General features: G+C 47.6%; 1 protein-coding gene and 1 long non-coding RNA gene across 3 annotated transcripts in view; one reads left to right on the top strand and one right to left on the bottom strand.

Moving 5' to 3' along the window:
• The first annotated feature begins 4,409 nt into the window (after positions 1-4,409).
• Positions 4,410-20,000, top strand: LOC143663960 (uncharacterized). Of its 2 annotated transcripts, none has more exons than XR_013166246.1 (3): positions 4,410-4,832; positions 16,387-16,465; positions 18,723-20,000. It is a non-coding gene; the product is annotated as an uncharacterized LOC143663960 (long non-coding RNA). The 2 variants fall into 2 exon arrangements; XR_013166247.1 differs by lacking the exon at positions 18,723-20,000 and adding an exon at positions 17,930-18,093.
• The window catches only part of ABLIM3 (actin binding LIM protein family member 3), a 108,714-nt gene continuing 97,236 nt past the window's right edge, over positions 9,166-20,643 (bottom strand). Inside the window, exons 19-24 of the mRNA XM_077137368.1 lie at positions 19,893-19,922; positions 19,239-19,297; positions 17,421-17,481; positions 16,634-16,641; positions 16,033-16,113; positions 9,166-11,363 (exon numbers count right to left, since the gene is read on the bottom strand). Of these exons, the coding sequence (XP_076993483.1) occupies positions 11,250-11,363; positions 16,033-16,113; positions 16,634-16,641; positions 17,421-17,481; positions 19,239-19,297; positions 19,893-19,922 (353 nt within the window). The 3' untranslated portion in view covers positions 9,166-11,249. The remainder of the gene's footprint in view (positions 11,364-16,032; positions 16,114-16,633; positions 16,642-17,420; positions 17,482-19,238; positions 19,298-19,892; positions 19,923-20,643) is intronic.

The raw sequence follows: 20,643 nt of genomic DNA, 5'->3' as shown, positions 1-20,643 counted from the left end.
GGAAGGCATGATTCTGGTTTAGATAATTACCCATGATGTCCACGAGGTGGCAATGTTGACTAAGCTGACTAAGTACAGCTTAGTTGCTGTCAGGACAACGGAAGGTGATAGTGGAGGAGGCCCCACATAAAGAACTATTTGTGGGCTTTGGATAAGGAATAATGATATATATTTGTTTCTGCTATGTTCCTTTTTTAAAAAATTTATTTATTAATTAAAAAATTTAACAAATGAAATAAAATATTAACATAGATCATCAGTAATTCACAATATCATCTCTTAGTTGCATATTCATCATTTCTTAGAACATTTTCTGCTATGTTCTTTTAATGAAGGAAAACCATAAAAACCACCTCCAGATTTCTGAAGTGAAGCAATATTTATTACACTCTGTGCCAAGTCCTATTGAGGAAATGAACACTAAATAGAGCTAATGCTCAGCCTCACCGAATATACAGTCTAGGAGAGGATTTAGAAATGTACAAAATTATTTTAAAGTACATAATTCTGTGAAAGTACCAGAGGAGACAGAAGGTGTGTTGGAGATTAAATCATAATAATATGTTCAAGTCTTAATCCGTGTTCTTATAGGTGTGAGTCCATTTGCAAATAGAACCTTTGAAGATGTCATTATTAGTTAAGGTACAGACTCATTTCTGAATAGGATCTTTGAAGAGGTTGTTTAGATGAGGCCAAATGGAATCAGGTGGGCTTTAATCCATATGACTGGAGTCCTTATAAGCAAAGGAAACTTGGACACACTCAGTAGGAATCAGAAGTCAGCAGGAATCAGAGAAAGATCTTCAGAGATGTGACAGATGACTGATGAACACTACAGATTCCAGGAGAAATCAAACCCTGCCAACATCTTGATGTTGGATGTCTGTCCTCCAAAAGCACGAGACGATAAATTCCTGTTCTTTCAGCCAACCCATTGTGTGGAATTTATCACAGCAGCCGTGGCAAGCCACGACAAAAGTTTTTGGAGTTCATGAAAGACAAAGCAAGAAGTTCTTGCTGATCATGGGGGCTTTTTGCATGAAGAGGCAAATGAGTCTGAAAATATAATAAGGAGAGAACTTTCCAGGCAGAGAAAACAGTGGGAGCAAAGACATAAAGACAGATTATTGAAGGATGTGTCTCCAAAACTGTTTGGTTGGGCTGGAATGTGGGGTGTCTGATGGAGAGTAGGGGACCAAGATGGGAATGGAAGTGGTTGGTGCTGGGTTTTCTCCTCCCCTTTCCTTTTCTCTGTTCTATTCAACTCCCTGGCAGGGATCTTTGGGCCCTGCCTCAGATCTTCCCTTTCCTTCTTGCTTTTGTGATCAGGTCTGAATTTTCCAGCTTTGCTTGGCGCCTGCCTAAGGACTCCTGTGTAGGGAGCTCCAGTTCTGCAAAAAGGTAGCACATTCAGTCCCAGTGAACAATACCAGGAAGAAGCCTTTTGACTCCCTCCTGCTTCCAGTCTTACTTATACTGCTACTCCTTAGTGTCATTCTTAACTCATCTGGTGGAACTGGGAAACCCTGGGAACAGAAAGAAAAAAATTGGAGGTGCAAGGTCTTCTGTCCGAGTGATAAAAACATATGCCTGCCTCCTAACTTGCCTCCAGGATCTGCCTCCACTGGTCACCAGAGCCCTCACTCCCCCATCCCAACCAGATCACACCACTTCCCCCCTTAACGATATTCGATGGCTCCTTTTGCCCTCACAGTAAAGTCCAAACTCCTTGTTATGGCATTCGGGATCCCCCTTTTCACTGAGCCTCAACTCACCATTCGTCGGAGCAGGGATCTCAGGAGAGTCCAAGAAGAGTAGGAAGATAAAAAAATCAAAGTTGGGCATCCATATCTGAGTTCTTGAACTGACTGCCAGTGCATTCAAGAACTCAGTTATTCCAGTGGGTCTTAAGGTACAGTTTGCTATTTGCTTCTCTCTTACCACTCCTTGGACCCTCTAAATTACAAGCTCTGTGAGGGCGTGTGTGTCTTATTCGCTGCTAGCCTAGCACAACACCTGGCACCTAACAAGGGACAGTGAGTATTTGTTGAATGAATCAGCAAATAAACACTCAAGGCCCACTGAAGCTTACTATTCTCAGATTCTATGAATGCATGTAGCCTGGGGATCCCATTATCCTCTGGAGGTTGTATTTGCTTATGTACTTGCAGAGGGCAAAGTGATTGCTTGGAGGAGCTCTGTGGGACCTGCTCTTGTGCCTCTCAGCTCCACTGCGTACTGCTGTGGACATACAGCCCAGCCCAGGACCTGCCTTTGTACCTCTCAGCTGCTCTGCGTGCTGCCGGGGACATGCAGCCCAGCCCACAGGGCTGCTTCCTTGGCTCAAGGCTCCATCTCCTATGCTTCTTTGTGGTGGGTGAGCCCCAGAGTCCCTTGCTCGAGTCTCTGCCCGGTGCCGGCCACTGGATGAAAACCTCTCTTGTTCCCCTCGGCACAATGTCACCATTATAGCCCCTACCCAGGGAAATGACACATGCCCGCTGGTCCACTCTGGGCCCCCCAAAGCAGATAGAGATCTGAGCAGCAGCTGAGGTGATAAAGAGCAAGAGTTTTATGGATGGAGAAAATCCCTCCTTCCTGAGAACTTTCAGGTTTCTGCTCCAAGGCACAGGGCTTCTACCTTCTCCCGGCCAAAGTGTTCAGCTTCCCGGGTCAGTAGAGCTCAGTGCACTTGTATCTGGTGGAAAAGGAGCTTTTGTTTTCATGTCCCGAAGCTGCATGAAGCCCTGCCCCCTCCCTTCTTGTCCTTCCCCTGGAAAGGGACACTGAGCTCAGACTCCTTTCGGAAGGCTTATGAACTGAAGCTGCCACAGGGCCAAGCAGGGAAGGTTGTGTGTGACAAAGGCCATTGGAATCATGGGGACTGTGGCAAAGTAGTCTTGTGGGCCAGTAGTCCCCAGCCTGGGCCAGTTGTGGCCTGTGGGGAAGTGGGCCTGGTGTGGCCAGATCTTCAGAATTTTCAAGAGAACTGAGAAATGCAGGTTTCAGTGCAAAATATCTTGATTTTAAAATGTTGGCAACTAATTCCAATTGTTTTAAAACATTGCAAGAACCGATCTAAACACTCTGCGAGACTAATCTGGCATGCAGCTCGCTCATGTGAAGCCTTAAGGGAAACTGTGGCCCAGTGAAGACTTCTGGAGCATCTGTCCCACTGGGCACCTCCACCCACCGCAGATGCCTGCCCCTAACGCCCCAGGGTAGACGTCTCTAGGTTGCAGGCTGATGCCAGTTTTCAGGGATCCAAATCAGGTTTCATAAACCTGGAACTGGAAAAACTTTAGAGCTGAGAGAAGCCTTAGAGATTAGCCAGTCTGGTCCCTTCAGTTGTCAGATGGGGAAGCTGAGGCCAAGAGAGGGGAAGAAGTCTTGCCTGAGATCACAGCACCTGTTAGAGCCAGAGCCGGGAGTGGTGCCCAGGGTTCTGGACTTGCTGTCAGCTGAACCACACCCCTCCCCTATGGCAGTCACTCTTTTCAGTTTGGGTCACATGTTGATGAAGAGCAAGACTTCGGGAGCAGGTAGACCCTGGCAGACAAGCCCCGCCACTTTGCAGCCAAGGGGATGATTTTACCTTCTCTGAACCTCAGGTTCCTCATCTGAAAATTGGGGTTAACACTATCTCCCTCCCATGGCAATGCTTAGGTGTGACTGTGTATGATGTAGAATGCTTGGTGCTGAGCCTGGCACATAGGGACATTCCCAGTTGCCAGGTGGCACTCTATTTTGGTAGGTAACGTGCAGTGGCTCCAGGGTCAGACGTTTTTAAGTTCAAGTTCCGCCCTGCCACATACAGCTGTGAAACCTTGAATGAATTACTTATCAAGGACTCAATGTCCTCACCTGCAAAATAAGAATAAATGGAGTACCAGGAGTTTTAAATGAGATCACAAATGTAAAGCACTTAGCATAGTTCCTGGCTCATAGTTACAAGTGTGAGTCACTACTGCACTCCACCTGGGTTTCCTCTGAAGAGATTGTCAGATGCTTATGGCAATGAAGGGGTATGGAGGGCAGGGCCACAGCCAGGCTGCCCTCTGCAGGGAGGTTTCTGGAAATCCGACCACGGGAAATGTGTCTAACGGCCTTCCAGCCTGCAACCCACAGAGTGCGCCGAGGACTGGAATTGTGTATGCGTGTATTTTCAACATTAAGTAGACTTTTACTTTAGCGGAATGACAAATTGCATGGGACAGACTGAGGATCTCTCCTGACCTGGGTGAGCAAGGCCGTGTTAGCAAGGCGGCCACGCTTGTGTGCGACAAAGAATACTTTATCCACAAGAGGGCTTCGGGAAGAATCGGGCTCTTGGGTCCGGGCTCTACAAGCCCCTTTCAGTGACGTGCTGAGCAAATTTTTACCCCTTCATATGTCTTCCCTCAGTTCCCTGATGATTCCCGACGCGCCTCACTTGGGGGCAAATCCTGCAAGATTGAAACTATTCACTCTCACACAGACAGCAAAGGCTGCACGGGAGGCGCCGCTGTCAACGTGAATCACCCTCTGTGAGCTAGTGTACTTGTCACAGTACACCACACTTACCTTTGGTGGTAAATGACAGATTTACAGCTAAGCTGGCTTAAACAATAAAGGGCATTTATTTGCTCAGATGGTAACTGGGAAGCCAAGGGGTGAAGCTGGCTTTACAGGCATGTCCGGATCCAGGAATATGAACAGAGCAGCTGAGACTTCTCCATTTCCTTGCTCTGCCTTCCTTTATGTAGTCTTCCACTACAGGTGGTCTCCTGATACGGTGGCAAAGAGGGCTGTGCCGCTCCAGGCCCCTACGCCCTTACAGCCGGACGTTCCAGGTGAGAAAGGGCTGCCTCTCTCCTTGCAGTTCCAGCAGCAGCCCACCGGGGGCAGTGGCAGCCCGGGTAAACCTCGGGACTTGAGAACGAGGGTGATGCTGAGCAGTTAAAAGTGGACCTCCCTGCAGCCCAGGCGCTGTACCTGAGCTTGCCACTCAGTCCTCACCACCCTAAGGGGTCCGTGCTGTTACTCTCATTTTCCAAGTCTGCCTTCTCATGTCTAGTAAATGAGGCCGAGATCTGCACGGAGAGAAGCTGCCTGGCTGTGCAATGTTCAGTTGTCCCTGTGTTTCTCTGGGCAGCAGACATGATGACAAAGGCTTCACAACCCAGAGCAGCAGAGGAAATGAGGGATTCTGTCCACTGAGAACTTAGCAAGATCCTGGGGCACCAGGACACCGTGAGGACCCAGCTGGTGGGCTCCAAGGGGCTGGGCCTCTGAGGTGGGCTGTGCTCAGGGGCAAGTACTGCACAGCGGTGAGTAGCTGGTGAGGTTTGCTCTCTGCAGCAACTTCACCTCGTTTTCCCCATGGCCTCCCAGACACCAGTCCTTGTGAGGAAAGTGAGGGAATACGAGCTGCCTTCTCCCAGCCCAATCCGAGCACCAGTACAGTGTTTCTCAAAGTGTGGAATCCAGACCAATGTCAAAAATGCAAGATGAGTTTAGCTACGGCACAGATAAACTTATTTGAAGAGTTAGGAATTTATTTATGTATTTATTTGCATGGGCAGGCACCGGGAATTGAACCCGAGTCTACGGCACGGCAGGCAAGAACTCTGCCTGCTGAGCCACCGTGGCCCACCCGAATTTATTATTATTTGTATTAAAAAAAAAACACAGCCAGTGTTCTGAACCTCAAATTTGACAGATATTGCTGAAAATATGTAGAAACTTTAGGTGTGAGTCAATTGCAAGAAAATTAGCGTGTAACTCTTATTAAGTAAATAAATAATTTGACAACTATTGTGAAGGTGTTTGAATGAGGTGAGAAACACTGGGATAGGATTAACTTTCTCATAATGAAGGAACCCTCTGGTTTGGGGCACAGGCATCACATGACTCCTTCTCTTGCCTTATCTGCACACTTAGCTCTCCTGTGCCCCCGGGACGAGCATAGATGGTGACTGAGGGCCTTTGGTTTCTCCTGTCTTTGTCCCTGCGCCAATCACTGGACCAGGCCAGGGGAAGACTGAGGAGTTGAGGAACCAGGCAGGAAGGCTCTTGGGTGGTCGTGAGAGACCAGCTCTCCCCTTCACACCTCTGGGTTTCATTGATTCAGTCTCACTCCGTGGCTGGTGGATGGCATGGCCGCAGCTCCCAGCGGTGTATGGAAGCAGATGTTTATCAGTGTGTGGGGTGAAGATTTTTAGCAACTGGAGGTTTGATGTGGAATATGCATTTAAAATCTAATTCAACGTGGGCCCTTACGGGAGTTGGCATAATTCTGTGAAGTTCGTTGCCTTTGATTTTAGCAGGTTTTTTTCCTGCTTGAATTTTGCTGACAGTGCTGAGTATAAATAAGCCCCTCGGCCCCTCCATTGAGTCTGTCCCGTGGCCAACTATGGCCAAGCCGCACCCATCCCTATTTCCACGGCGGGCACCTGGTGAGGACGAGGGTGCCAGGAGCAGCTGGGCGGGCGCTGTGTCCTGACCTGCTCACATGCTCAGTGGGCAAGTCTCTGTGACTGCAGAATGCAATTATTGTATTTTAATTGAGAAGTTAGGACTTAGGGGATGATTATGATTGCTGAATTATTATACAGATACTCTTTTTACTATATTAGAGTAGACAGAGGGAAATACCTGAAATCTTTGAGCTGCAATCTCTGATCATGACTGTCTAGCCTTTATCTTGCGCCCTTGTGATTGTAAAGACCTGACTGCCCCTCATTTGTACCCATTTTATCTGGCTTTTCGACTTTGGAGTTTTGGGATAGCTAAAGACAGCTCCTGAAGTTTATTAACAAAGGGCCTGGAGTCAGCCCACAGCTAACCCTCCCCAAGTCAAAAATCATCTTAATAATTGAAGCTGAATCTAACCAAAGTAGGCCTGTCTGACATGTGCCGTAGCTCAGACGTTAACCCATAAGTAACCGAGACCTCATTATAATACTAAAAACCATGCCCATCATCATATTAAGGCTGCCATTTTCTTATATATGTTCTGTGACTATGCATGTCATCAGTCTGCACATGTTCAATAATTAAATCACCCCGAATTACATCTTCTGGGGCCTTCATGCTCATTATACTAAAACTTGCCCATCTTTTGATACTATAAAATTATCAGAACTACTATAGTTCAGGGAGACAGATTTTGGGCAATAGGCCATCTGATCTGCTACGTGCCGATCAGAAACCCTGGTGAAACCCTGTGTCTTTCTCTGTGAAACCCTGGTGTCTTAGGAGTTGGTCATTTGAGTGCATCGGGCAGAGATTCTACTACCTTTGTCTGGTATCAGTATTGGCTTTAAGCTCTAACCCCCTGTGATGTCGGTAGCGCTCAAAGCTCACATTCTGATTTACAATGTGAGGTCGCCATCCAGCCTCCAGAGGGGGTTACCGAGGGCTCCCGCGTGCGTGGGAAAAAGGCCCCTTTCTAGAACTTCAGAAAGTCTGACGAAATGATGCGGGCCTGTCCATCAAAAGGAAGATGGTTTAGAGCAGCACTTCTCAAACTTTACTGTGTGCAAATCATTGGGGCCTTACTAAAATACGGATGCTAAATGAGTAGACTGGGGTGAGGATCAGAACTGGGGCTCTGCATTTTTAACAAGCACCAAAGTGATGCTGATGCAACTGACTGGGAACCATGATTTGAGTGGCAAGGCTTAGACAATTCCCCGTGGCCAGTACACGAACAGCTGCAGTACAAGCCAGGAGTCTCCACAAAGCCTGAATGAATGAGAAAGGTCCTTCTAGGCCCTCTGCACGCTGTGCCCCTTGCCTGCCTTCACACCTCTTCTAATCTCATGCTCCCCTTTGTTCATTCCACTCCATTCTCACTGACATTTTTGGTTCTTCAAACTAAACTCTCACCCACCCCAGTGCCTTTGCACATGCTGTTTCCTGAACCTAGAATACTCCTACCCTACTTTTCCCTTGGGCACCTTAGTCCCATCCTTCAGTAAGTATATGAAGTAAGTTCCTTCCGGTTCCTCTCTCATAGTTCTCCATTTGTGGTCTCTGTAGCAGTTATCTTCACATGTCATCTCTTAACCAGTTTTCTCCTTTAGACCGGCACTCCATGAGGAGAAAGCACACCTGCCTTACACACTGTTGTAATGTCATGCTCCTGCCTGGCAGCAGATGCTCAATAAGCAGATGACAGCTGGATAGTGTGTGTGCAGGGAAGGAAGGGACAAACTTGTATATTCTTTTGTACATTTTGAACCACCTGGCTGGAGGAGCTGTGCTAGTGATGACAATTAGAATTGGTTATCATAGAATGAGAGGTCAAGAAAGGAGCTACCTTTAATTTTAAGCCACGCTTCTTTTTCAGAGATGTCAAAAAATGTGAGAAAAGTATGCATCTTAGAGTAGATGAAATACAGTAAGAACCATTATTTCTTAAACAGAGATTAAGTCAATTTAGCTTGTTACTGCAGGACTTCTCAGACTTCAGGTAACATACATTGTGAACTTTAAGAGAAGAGACATAATATGCTCTTTTACAGCACAGTGGCTACAGCAGAGACACTGTGATTCAACTACACAGTGGCTGTTCCTTTTCTGCCCAGAATTTCTTCTTCCTTGTGGGCAGGGCAGTTGAAACCACCGAGGTTGAAAATGCCAACACCTAGCCTCCAGCCTCCTTTGCAGCAAGGGTATGGGCATATTTTCCCTTAGTTCTGGCCAGTGGGACCTGAGGAGAAGTCTGCTGAGGGCTTCTAGGCCAGTTTTTCTGATTAAAAGATGCACAAAAGGAAACTTTCTCTCCTGTTTTTTTTTTTTGATGTGGTAGTATGAGGATATGATGGCTGGAGTCACAGCAGCTGAAAGTGTCCTGACTGATACAAGTGGACTCTTGGTTCTACCACTGGCAGTTATGTATCGTCTTCAAAGCTGTTTCCTCCTCTAGAAGGATGGAGATCATAGTACAATCTCCCTCTTGGCTGTTATAAAGGTTTAAATGAGATAATGTGTGTAATGTTCTTAGCTTAGAACTTGGTAGGCAGTTGGTGCCCAATAATGAGGAACCATTATTTTTATTATCTTCATTGTTCCTATTATTTGACCGCAGCACCTTTTTTATTGTTGAAACCACCACTCGTATCTTGTGGCACAGCGCCCTCTGCAGGAAGCAACCTGAGCAATGCTGACTGCGTCAAACTTTTTAATTTTACAGAAAGAGAAACTGAGGCCAAGGGAGAGGCTGCTCTCTAGGCTCTTTGATTTTGGAAATTTGGACACGGTCCAGCCTCTCCCCACTTCATTCATTTCCACTCACATTAGAAAACAACAGAAGGACACAGGTCTGGGTTGAAATTATGTGCTTTTATGGGAAACAAAAATATCCAACAACAACAAAAGCCCTTCGATCTTGCCAAGTTTTTAACCAGTGATGATGAGGCAGTTTCAATGATTGCGTCTGGCTGGGGACATTTCTGAACGGTCAGGGAAGTTGTAAAACACTGGTCCAAAAGAGAAGTTGCAGGGAGGGTTGACATTTTAAATGAGAGCATATGGCCCCTCGTCCTATCACCATTTCAACTTAGTCTCTTTTCAGTTTACATAACCTTCTTGATTTTTGCCCAAATGCAATCTCTTCCAGAAAGCGTTCCCTGGCCTGCACCATCTGCATCTGCCATCTCAAGTTATGTCACACCCATTCTCAGTCCTCTTCTATCACTTTCGGTCCCACATCCATTATGTTTGGGTAGATGCCTTACTTGCCTTATTATACCCACTATTAGTAGGACCTGGACCCCCTCCCCCATTCAGCACTCAGCATCTGCAGGTGCTCAGTGAGGGTTTGTTGAACTCAGTTTTACAGTTTCCATGTCACATGACCAGCCTATGGACAGTCATTATTACTTGTCATTTTCACATCTTCATCCTTCCTCCATGACCTCAAAATGGTCTGATTCAAGGCATCTCCATAAAACAATGGCCCCCACCAAACATCACTAACTCAGGGCCAAAGGTTTGGGAGAGGGAGAAGAGAAAGTTAAACCTCACACTGCTGTTCCAGAAAGCAAGGAGATAGGAAGGCAGGGACATCCCGGAGGATTGTGAATGGCGCTGGCCAATGCTTCATTTTGGAATTTCATAAGCAGCGGGTTTGTAAGCTCCCCCCCACGGAACACAGCTGGCTTTGCAGAGGCAGGGGACTGCCAGGGGACTGGTCGGCTGCCCTGCCAGCCCGAGGAGCAGCAGGCACAGACTAAGAGCCTTTCTTTGTGACGTGGTCCATAGCACTTCTAGAGGATGGCTGGAGGGTGTCCCTCTGGGTGTTCAGTTGGAGCTATGATGGGAACAGTGGCCCTGTGTGTTGAGTTGTCAGGCACGTAGATTGTAGTAAGGCTGAAGAATCCAGGCTGCAGTAACTGGCCTCTCCTCAGAAGGGGGGAGGGTCAGGAAGTGCTGGGAGCAGGGAGGGAGGGAGGGAGGAGGGTCCCAAAGGACTCTGCAGCTCCAACCCCAAAGGTGCTCTGCTGCATCTCCCACTCCCAGTTCCCTCTCCTTTCTTCCTGGTCCCCAAGGAGGGGGCAGGAAAAGGGGCCAGTCAGAAGTGGTGGAGGGAATGGAGGAGCCTTTTTTCTCTTCCTACTGTTAGTCCCAAATTTGGACAAAGGAGAGGCTAGAGTCAAGGGCAGAAGGAGGAGGAGAGGCCACGGCCCTACCCACTTCTGTTTACTGGTGTGATGAGCAGACTGGAGGCCCAGACTCCTAACTCTGTGCACCGCATCGCCCCCAGAGAGCACGGAACTCCTCCCTGGGGGTGATGGAAAATCTGAAGGCTCTCAAAGGTGCTCAGTGACTGTGGGAGATCCTGTGGGTCCTCCCACGGGAAGGCCCCTCTGGGGCCAATAAATTGTGGGAACATTAGCCCTGGAAACTTGGGACAAGGGCCGAGAAGCAGAGAGAAAAGAGATTTCTTCAGGCACCTTCTTCAGGAAAGAGAGTTGGGCCTAGGGACACTCGAGTTAGGACAGATGTTGCATATAAAAAAGATCCCCAGTAAAAGGACGGAAGTCCCCCCAAATCCCTTCCCATATCCCACAGCACTTAGAAAAGAGAAAGTAAGGAGCATAAAAATATCTCAATGACATGGGCTTGCCTGACAGGACAGAAAAGCAAGTGTCATGGCAGGCAGTGCGTCCCATTATGTAAGAGAGGGTTATACCGAGCTTCAGTATAGAGATTTTACATATATCTTTATATAAATGCATATATATTTATAGAGCCCCTGCCTAGAACAGCCGGGCTTGCTTCTTCAGTTCGTTCCTCTTCCAGAGGGCCAGCCGGTCAAACTCAGAGATGGTCATGCCAAAGACCTGGTAGAACTCTTCCTGGGACAGGTGGCGCTGAAAGGAGGTGGGAGGGGACAGAGGCTGTGAGGTGCAGGCGGGGGCCGGTCACTGCACCTTCCCACAGGCTGCCGTGCCTGGCACACTGTCTCACCCAGCAAAGGCATGCAGTAAATATTTGTTGAGTGGACATCGGTGTGTTTCCCTGTGGCCTCTGTAGCGGCTCTGGCTGGAGAGGCCTCCCCTGCCCACGACTCAAAGGTGGGCCCATGCTTTGCCTAAGCTCTCCCCGGTGAATCCTGGGCCATCTCTCCTATCTGCATCCCTGCTGCATGCATTCTGCACCCGGAACTGTGTTTGGATTAGTGGCACCCCACTCCCCTTTGGGAGGAAAAGGAGGCACTTTCAAACTTTTAGGGTATATTTCCTCTTATTAATATTTTTACAAATGGTCTGGAAGGCTGTTCATAGGCCAATCAATGAAAAATTCCTGACCATATTTCTCTGCTTACTGAAATGTCCTTTTATCACTTTCTTATAATATAGAAACAGGTATGGCATATGATCAAACATCATTCTGCCTTCCATAGCAGGGTGCCCCCATCCTTTCTTCTCTCCCTCCTGCCCTTCTTTCCTCTTTCTCTTTTAAGCATCCTTGAAAGTGTGATGATACCTTGTCAAAAGATTTTAGAGTCAGAAATATGTGCCATGCAAAATGTAACAGAATGTTAATAACTGGTGCATTTAGGGGAAGGGAAGATGGATGTTTATTGTATTATTCCTGCAACTTTTCTGCAGGCTTGAAATTTTCCTAAACGAAAAATTGAAATTAAGTTTCAAAAGAGAAATTTATGGCATATATCCTGCCTGCAAACTTACTGGGTTCACTGAGCTGCCCGGCCGACAGTCATTTATTAGCTAATCGGCATGGAAGGAGAACCACTGAGTATGATGCAGACAGCCACAATGGGGGGCCAGTACCCTGGCGCGCTGTGTTTGTGCACTAACGTTCTGGCCACATTTCCACAACCTTAAGCAAAGGTAACTTTGATGCTTTTGATAGACATCATTGGTTTCTAGTGACTGTGAGTCAATTTCTCAATACTAATGGTGTTTAATAGAACCAACAATTCCTTGCCTTGTGTTGTATGAGGCAATGGACTTTTGCCCTGCTTTTTCTTTTAATCCTTCCAACTATTCTGAAAACTAGCAATTATTTTTATTCAATTTGAAGATGAGAAAAACAAAACTGAGAGCACTAAAATGACTTCCTTGCCCAAGATGAAGGAAGAGAGGGAAGGAAGCAAAGTGGGTAGGTAGCAGAGTTGAGATTGAAACGCAACCCCTCTGATTTCAAATACAGTGTGCTCTCACTGCTCCTCTTGGTCCATACCATTTTAAAAGGCTTTCTGTTATGAAAAAATGTAAAAATCCACAAAGGTATAGCAAATAGTACAATGCATATCCAAGGTCACTGCACAGATTCAGTAATTACCAAGAGCTTACCACATTTGCTTCATCTATCTAGTTCTTTCCTGTTCTCTTTGCTGAAGTATTTTAAAGCAAGCCCTAGACATTGTGCCAAGTCATCCCTGTACTTCCACATGCATCTCAAAAATACTAAATATTTTCTCACATAACCACAAAGCCATGAGCCCACCTAAGAGAAATGCACAATACTCCCTTGGCATCACTTAATACCTAGCCATAATAAAATTTTCCCTAATAGTCTCAAAAATATATTTTTTTATAGGTAGTTTATTTGTATAAGGATCCAAAGAGCATTCACACATCCCTTTTGGTTGTCAGACCTTTTAAGTCTCCGCCAGTCCAGATGGTGTCCCTCCTCTTTTTTTTGTGTTATCAACTTGTCCATATTTGTTTTACTTTCACTCAAGTGAGTGATGAAAAATAATTTGGATATGAGGGAGTTCTAGTCTCTGCCTCTTCCATAGTAAAGACTGAGGGAAACTATAATTTAGTCTTGCTCATTCTTTTTTTGTTGTTGGGGGAGGTGGTATTTACAACAGATTCTTTAGCTGGTTTTCTTTTGTGTTCAAAAGCCTTTTTTGCAGGGCTCGACGTAAGGAAATGGGAGGCTCAGGCTCAAGCAAAGCATCCCCAAGCTGGACACACTGGACACTAAGCCTTCTGTTCTCCCCCTCCTGTAAGGGCCAGCTTGCGTTTTCCTTCTCTCCCAACTTCTCAGAGCACCTAATGCCAGTCCAGTCCATTTGACACTTACCACAGACTTGATGGCATGGAGGCTAACCAGCTGGGTTTTAGAGCCAGGCAGACCTGGGCATGTGACCCTGAAAGGCTACCCAACCTCACGGGCCTAATTTTCCTCTTCTGGAACCTGGGAGAACCCTGGTGCCTACCTCATGGACACCCGGAGGGTGAGCGAGATAGCACAGGTCAGATACTCCACATGGCGACCAGCACTCAGAGAGCATTCGACCTCTGGGCACTCTCACACCACAATGCTTTCCTTATGTGCTGAGTGCTTAGCATGATCTGGTTTCATCTGGTCTCCCTGACCTTATCCTCCCTTCTCCTGGAGCTCACCTCCTCTGGTCCTCAAGCATCAGAGCCTTGGCCCTGGCCACTCCCTCTGCCCTGAATGCCGTTCCTCCATATGTAAGCCCTGCTTATTCCTCTCCTACCTCAAATCTTTGCCCAAATGTCACCTTTTCAGTAAAACCCTATTCTGACCACCCTACATAAAACTGCAAATAACTCATAGCCCCCTCACTTTGCTCTCTTTCTCCTTAGCACTTGTTACCTTAAAGCATATTGTATCACTTATTTATTATTTGTGTTTAGTGTCTGCCACTGCATGCAAGAATGCACGCCAGAGGGTAGTGGTCTTTGTTTTGTTCACTGATGTATTCCAAGTATCTAGATTACTTCCTGGCATATTTAATAGGCTCTCAATAAAGATTTGTTGGATGAATGCATGTTTATACTCCGAGTTCCTTGAGAACAGGGTCAGTGTCTTCCTCAGTCTCCACTGAGCTAGGGCAGGGAGTTGGGCAGGGGCTCTAGCCTAGTGGCCTCAGCTCTGGCTACCTATTAGAATCACCTGGGGAGCTTTAATAAAATACCAATGTGTGGGCGACTTGCCCAGATTATGATTTGATTGGTCTAGGGTGGGAGACTGTACTGGTATTTTAAAAGGCTTCTTGGGTGATCCTGACACTCAGGGTAGGTGGAGCCTCCCTGGCCTGAGCTTCGGGTGTCCTGGAGGAAGAGCATGAAGGACCAATCAGGTTCTTGAACATTAGCATCCTTCACAGCAGGGCGGCCGTGGGAGCTGTTCCCTTCAGCACCAGCAGACACGCTGTTAGCTGGTGAAAGGAGGCACTTGCTATAAATGCAGGGGGAATCATCTGCTTTGTTGGGTTGCTAAGCCAGCATGCTAGTGCTGGAAGGACTCGCAGAAGCCTGGACGAATTCCTCAGCAGTCATGTCAAGAGTGGTTAATGTGCCCTTCCCAAGGAGCACGGTGCCTCCTCTTTGAGAGGCCCGCATTCAATTCCACTGACATGTCCTGACATCTCTCAATCTTGGTCCTGTGGTAGATGACAGATGATCCTTACCCTTAAGAAGCTCAGGGTGTGGGGAGCAAACGGACAACTCGATGATCTGATAAAATGGAGAGTAAAGGTGCTTGATCCCTACCCTGGGCACAGGGCTGTGGGAAGCTGGAGGAAGAGGCAAGCGACCCATGCTGGGGAAGGGGTCAGGGAGGCTTTGGGCTGTCAGGATCACTAGAGAGAACTGAGGAGCTGAAGATGTGGGAAAGGCAATCCTGGAAGATGGAGAGTTGGGGAGAGGCACCGGGTGCAGAGGGCAGTGTGTGCTCATGGAACAGAGGTGACCAGGAAGTGGTCTGGGTTGCTCAAATGTCCCAACACCTCGCTCAGGCCTACCTCTGGGCCCTCACTTATGCCGTTGCCCTGACCGTGCTGCTCTCCTGCTTCTCCATCCACTCAAGCCCGGCTCACCTTCAAGAGCCAAATCCTTCTTCCTGGCAGCCTGGCAGCCACTCCGGGCCTCAGGGGTCTTCTCTAAATACTGGAAATCTAACTTTTATTGAGCACTTACTATGTATCAGATTCTGCTAACACTTCACGTATACTGTCTCATTTAATTCTCTTGGGAAACCTGTAAGGGAGGCCTACAATCACCCTCACATTACAGAGGGGAAAATGGAGCTGCAGAGAGATTGCCACTTGGCCAAAGCTGTGCCCAGTGATGGCAGAGGCAGGGTTTAAATCAAGGGAGTCTGACTCGAGTCTTATGCTATTATCTTCTATATACTGCTGTCTCCCCATCCTACTCTGCTACAAGCATTACGTTTCTGTACAGTGCAGCATAAAACCAGAGAATTTTTAAATTTTAACTAGACTTCAGAGCCCTTGAGGGCAGGGACCAAATCTAACTCTCCTCCTCTATCTGCAGTAGCATCAGCCCTGGGGGATACACACTATAGCTATGGCTCACAGATGCTAACTGAATCGGAAAGGAGGCAGCATAGAATAACACGGAATAGTCCTGGGTGAAGGAAACCTCGGTTCAATCCCTACTTTTACACCAAGCATTGTGACCTTAAATCCAGTTATTCCCTCATCCTACCTCCCATGCCTTAAGCTGGGTTAGGCCAGGGAACCTTTGAAATCCCTTCAAACTCAAAAATGCCTGCTCATTTTTCTACACTCACCTCTAAACGGGTACGGTCCACATCTTTGGGCAATCGGTTTCTCCCTCTTGTGGTCACCAGCAGCAGCTCATAAGGGTAGATCTAAGGAGAAAGGAGGGGGTGTTTCTAGCTTGGGTGAGGGTGGTGGGCATGTCGTTTCAGTCACATTTTGTGTCTGGGCTCCCTTCTTTATCCAGACTTGGCCAGAGATTAAAGTCTGGAGGAATGGCTGGGGCTGCTGGCCGAGGGGTTGCCTACAGCCTCCGGGCACCTCCTCCCAAAAAGTGAAATTCCCCTCACACTGCTAGGGATAAGCCTCGGGGGGTTCGCCATGAGCAGGAATGAGGTGTTCAGAATGTAAATGTCTACCCTTAGGTGATTATTGGCCTCCAGATTCTTTGAACCCAGAAGAACTGTGATTTCAGGAGGCAAGAGAACAAGGGCAGGATTCAAGGTAAGTGGACCAAGGAGGAAAGGGAAGGGTTTAGTCTTGAAATGAGTCTCGGGATTATTTATCTATGTTCCCTTCCCTTCATAGACAGCACCATCAGCCTCCTGCTGGTTCCCAATGCAGCTGCTCCCAGGGTCCCGGAGACTCCCAGGGTCTACGTATGCCCTTTACCTTGTACTCTGTAGAGAGAAAAGACACACACACACACACACACACACACACACACACACACAAAATGGAAAATCATCAGTCTTCGCTTTCATCACTCCACTCACCTTTGTTTTAGTCTCTCATGTCTAGCCTCCATCCCTCCCCTTCTCTCACATATCCTGCCAGGGACTCTGCCCTTGCTTAATGCACCCCAGAATAAAATCAGGCTGGCGGTGGATACGATGATGTCTGGAGTTAGGGCTGATCTGGAGATATGGGTTTTAGAAAAAGTAATGACTTTTTCTAAAGTCATTTAGAAAATGACTTTTTTTTGAGACATTTAGAAGAGAAATAAGAATCCAAGGTGGTGAAGACACAGATGAGACCCTCTTCCAGGTGGACTCCTCCAGGGTCTCTGCACCTGCTTAAAGACAGGTTTCTCCTGTTGGAACCTGTTTGTAGGAGCTGGCAGAGAGCAAGATGCTCATGCAAATTTTACAGAGAACAACATGCATTTTGTGCTGAGTGTTTCTCTTCACCCAGGGCTCGTAGGAAACCCTAGTCTGCACTCTGTGAAGGCCCTGGGAACTCAGATGGAACAGATGGCCCAGGCAGGGACGTGAGAGGATGAGGGAAGGAGAGGGGAAATGGAGGGAATGGGATATGAAAGGCAGTGGGAACTCGGGGTGTGCACAGAGCCTGCCATGGGGACAGCATCTGTCACATGGAAGGTCAAGGGGCAGTGACTGGGAGGACATCCTGAAGTCCCTGCAAAGCCCAGGAGGGGCTGTGATGGGGCCACACTCACCTCGCATGCCCCAGTTGACCGCATTCATGCTGTCATAGTGGAAGAGGTCTGCGCTCGGGGTCTGCAGGGGAGACAGGGTGGGGGCTGCCTTAAGAGAAGCTCACCGCTGCCTCCCTGAAGTATTCACCCACCTCCAGAAAACAGGCCTGGGATGGACGGATGTGGGCCCTGCACAGAAGCCTCAGTCTCAAGCTGGGTGATTTAAGTCACTGTCATATCCTCAGCTCCTAGCAGGGTGCTAGGTACAGAGCAGCACTCCATAAATATTTCTTAATTTGGTATACTTCATCTCATGCTTCCTTTCAATGTTCAAATGCCACTTTTTCTATGATACCTGCACTGGTCACCCTATTTAAGCTGCAAGTTGCCACCTCCCTGTGTGCCCCCTCCCTGGACAACCCCCTTACAGAGCTCAATATTTTAGTTTTTTCAAAGCCCTCATTGCCTTCTAACACTTGATATCATTTTATTTACTTATTTATTTATTACTTTCTGTTTTCCCTTACCAGAATATAAACTTCAAGGGGCAAGGATCTTTGTCTGTTTTGGTCACTGATACATCCCAACCCCTAGAACAGCACCTGGCATATGTAACAGGCTTTCAATAAATACCTGTTGAAGAACGAATGCCTCGACTCTGAGTGTGCTGAGGCAGTGGTGTATTGAAGCCATTGCTTTTCAGTAGAGCACTGATTCCTCTTATGTCCTCTACCTTGAAATAGTCTCCTAACAGGTCTCTTCTCCACCAGAGACATCCCATTAAAAACCCCAGTTGGATCACATGGCTTACCTCCTCAAGAACCCCCAAAGTCCTCACCTGGGGTGCAAGGCCCTGACGATGCCCTCCCTGGCTTCATCTCCTACTGCTCTTTCCCTGCCTCGTTCCATGCCAGGCATACCAGCTCAGGCCCCCAGTGCCCTCCCTACCCGGAGATTTGACTCTGCACTTCCCTCTATCCAGATCGCTCTTGCAGGTCTTTCTGTGACGAGGTCCTCACCTCGTTCAGGCCCTCTCTGACATCCAACCTTATCCCCTTGCTTTGTTTTCCATCCTTGCACTTATGACCACCTGACATCAGGTTACATGTTTACTTGTTGTTGTCTGTTTCCTCAACTAAACTTAGAAGCTTCATGGGAGCAGTGACTTCATTCACTGCAGTATCTCCAGCACCTGGAACTGTACCTTGCATATAGTAGGTGCCGAGTAATTAAACATCTATTTTAATGCCCCTACCCTTTCCCTTGCTCACTTGCCCAGTAGCACAGCCACTCTGCTTGCTAACACGTTTTCATCCCTTTCAGCCAGTAGAATAACTCACTGCTTCCAGCAAGGCTGTAAGTCACAGGCTGTTGAAGAGCTCAGAAGACCGTAAGTGATGTTAAAGGTGAGTGGAACAGAGTCAGCAGATGTTAAAGGCTGTGGAGCCAGTTGGCCTGGGTTCAAATCCTGACTCTACCACTTACTGGGTGTGACAGTTTGGGCAAGTCGCCTCACCACTCTGTTCTTCTATTTCTTCACCCACAAATAGGGTTAATAATAACAACTGCCTCTCGGGGTTGTGACATTAAATAAGTTAATGCACATGAAGTGTTTAAACCAAAATCTGGCACGTAGTAATTTCTCAGTAAGTATTAGTTGCTGTTCCCTGGCCCCATCGATGGAGGCCACATCTCAACATAGGGATTGAGAGAGAGGAGAAGTCATTGCCACTGGATTCTTTTAGTTGATCCACAATTATCTTCAAACACCAGAATAATGAGCTAATACTGGAATTGCTACCATCTGGGGGGAGTGATGTCAGCATGGGCCTCTCTTACCCTGTGCAGCCCGTTTCTTCTGTAGGCAGGCAGGGAGGCTGATTTGGAGATGAGGGGATCTGGAAAGAAGGAGCCAGAGCAATTACCAGGAGCCCCATGCCAAGGGTCCCTCTCCCTGAGGTCACCTGGCTACAAATGGCCAGGATTATTCCCCGCTCCACTGGCAAAGGTTGATGGTCAGAGACCACCAGCACCTCTGCCCGTTCTCCAGACTTGCATCTTGACTGTCTTAGGGGCACTCACCCCTTCAGGATTTTAAACCCACCCAAGGTCCCCACTCACATACTCTTCTGGCCTTCACTTGCACACACCTGTTCTCCTATCATGGACCCCTGTGTCCTGGCCACAGGGTGGCTCTGGGCAAAGGTTCTGGAATTGGAGTTAAGCTCAGAATTTAGGCAGGAGGGCTCTCAAATGGGTAAAGGGGCCCTCTCTGTCTCTCCCTGGGACCTACTGGGCAGGGCAATTCTGGTTCCAGAACCAAGAACTGGGGCCCACAACCTGACAAACATAATAGGATGGACAATTTGAAATGAGGACTGAGCTGGACATCCATGTTGTCTGGTCGTAACAGCTATGAGGGAACTGCAGTTGGCCTCAACTCTGGCCCTTACTGGACATCATGGGGTTGAAGACAGGATGGGCAGAACATACCACTGTCAGCCAAGTAGTGGGACCGAGGGGCTGCAACAGAGAAAAGCCAGAGATCAGTGTTTCTGGAGACAGACAGACAAGGTGGATGACAGGTGGCTCCTGTACCTGGGCCCCAACTGTTGGGGGGGCAGGGAGTGGAGGGCTCCATCAGGATCTCTTTTCTTGCCAGTTTCCAATTGTTGCACCTGCACCCTGCCCTCCTCCCAGAGCATCTGGCACGGCCCCTGGTGCAGCACAAGGTGCATAACAAAGGTTCTTGGATATTTGTTGCATGCATGCCACTGAGTAGAGGTGAGTTTTGAGAAGCACTAGTATAATACAGAGTCCAGAGCGAGGGACTGAAAACAGTGCCCCTCACCGGACACACAGGGAAACAGGCCCATGGGTTCCTTTGCTCTGTCACTTAGTAGACATCTTACTTTACATAAGACACTTAACAACACTTTGGTTTCTGCATCTGTAAAAAGGGGAGTGATAGTGACTCCCTTATTGGGTTATTATAAGGAATATATGACCTAAAAGAGTAAGACAATGCCTTACAAAACATAATACTGGCTTTGTCATCACCACCACCACTGCCATCAACCTCACCAAAAGTCAAAGTGCAGTATATTGAAGAGGGAAATTCTCATGGTCTTGGAGTCACTCTGACTTGGGTTCGATCTTGGCTCACTCATTGGCTTTCTTACCTTGGGAAAATGGCCTAAGCTTAGTTCTGTCATCTATAAAGTGGGTGATAATAATCTTTCTA

The sequence above is a fragment of the Tamandua tetradactyla genome, chromosome 20 (assembly GCF_023851605.1).
Source record: "Tamandua tetradactyla isolate mTamTet1 chromosome 20, mTamTet1.pri, whole genome shotgun sequence".
NCBI classification, from domain to species: Eukaryota; Metazoa; Chordata; class Mammalia; order Pilosa; family Myrmecophagidae; genus Tamandua; species Tamandua tetradactyla.
This window is presented reverse-complemented; position numbering and strand designations above follow the sequence as displayed.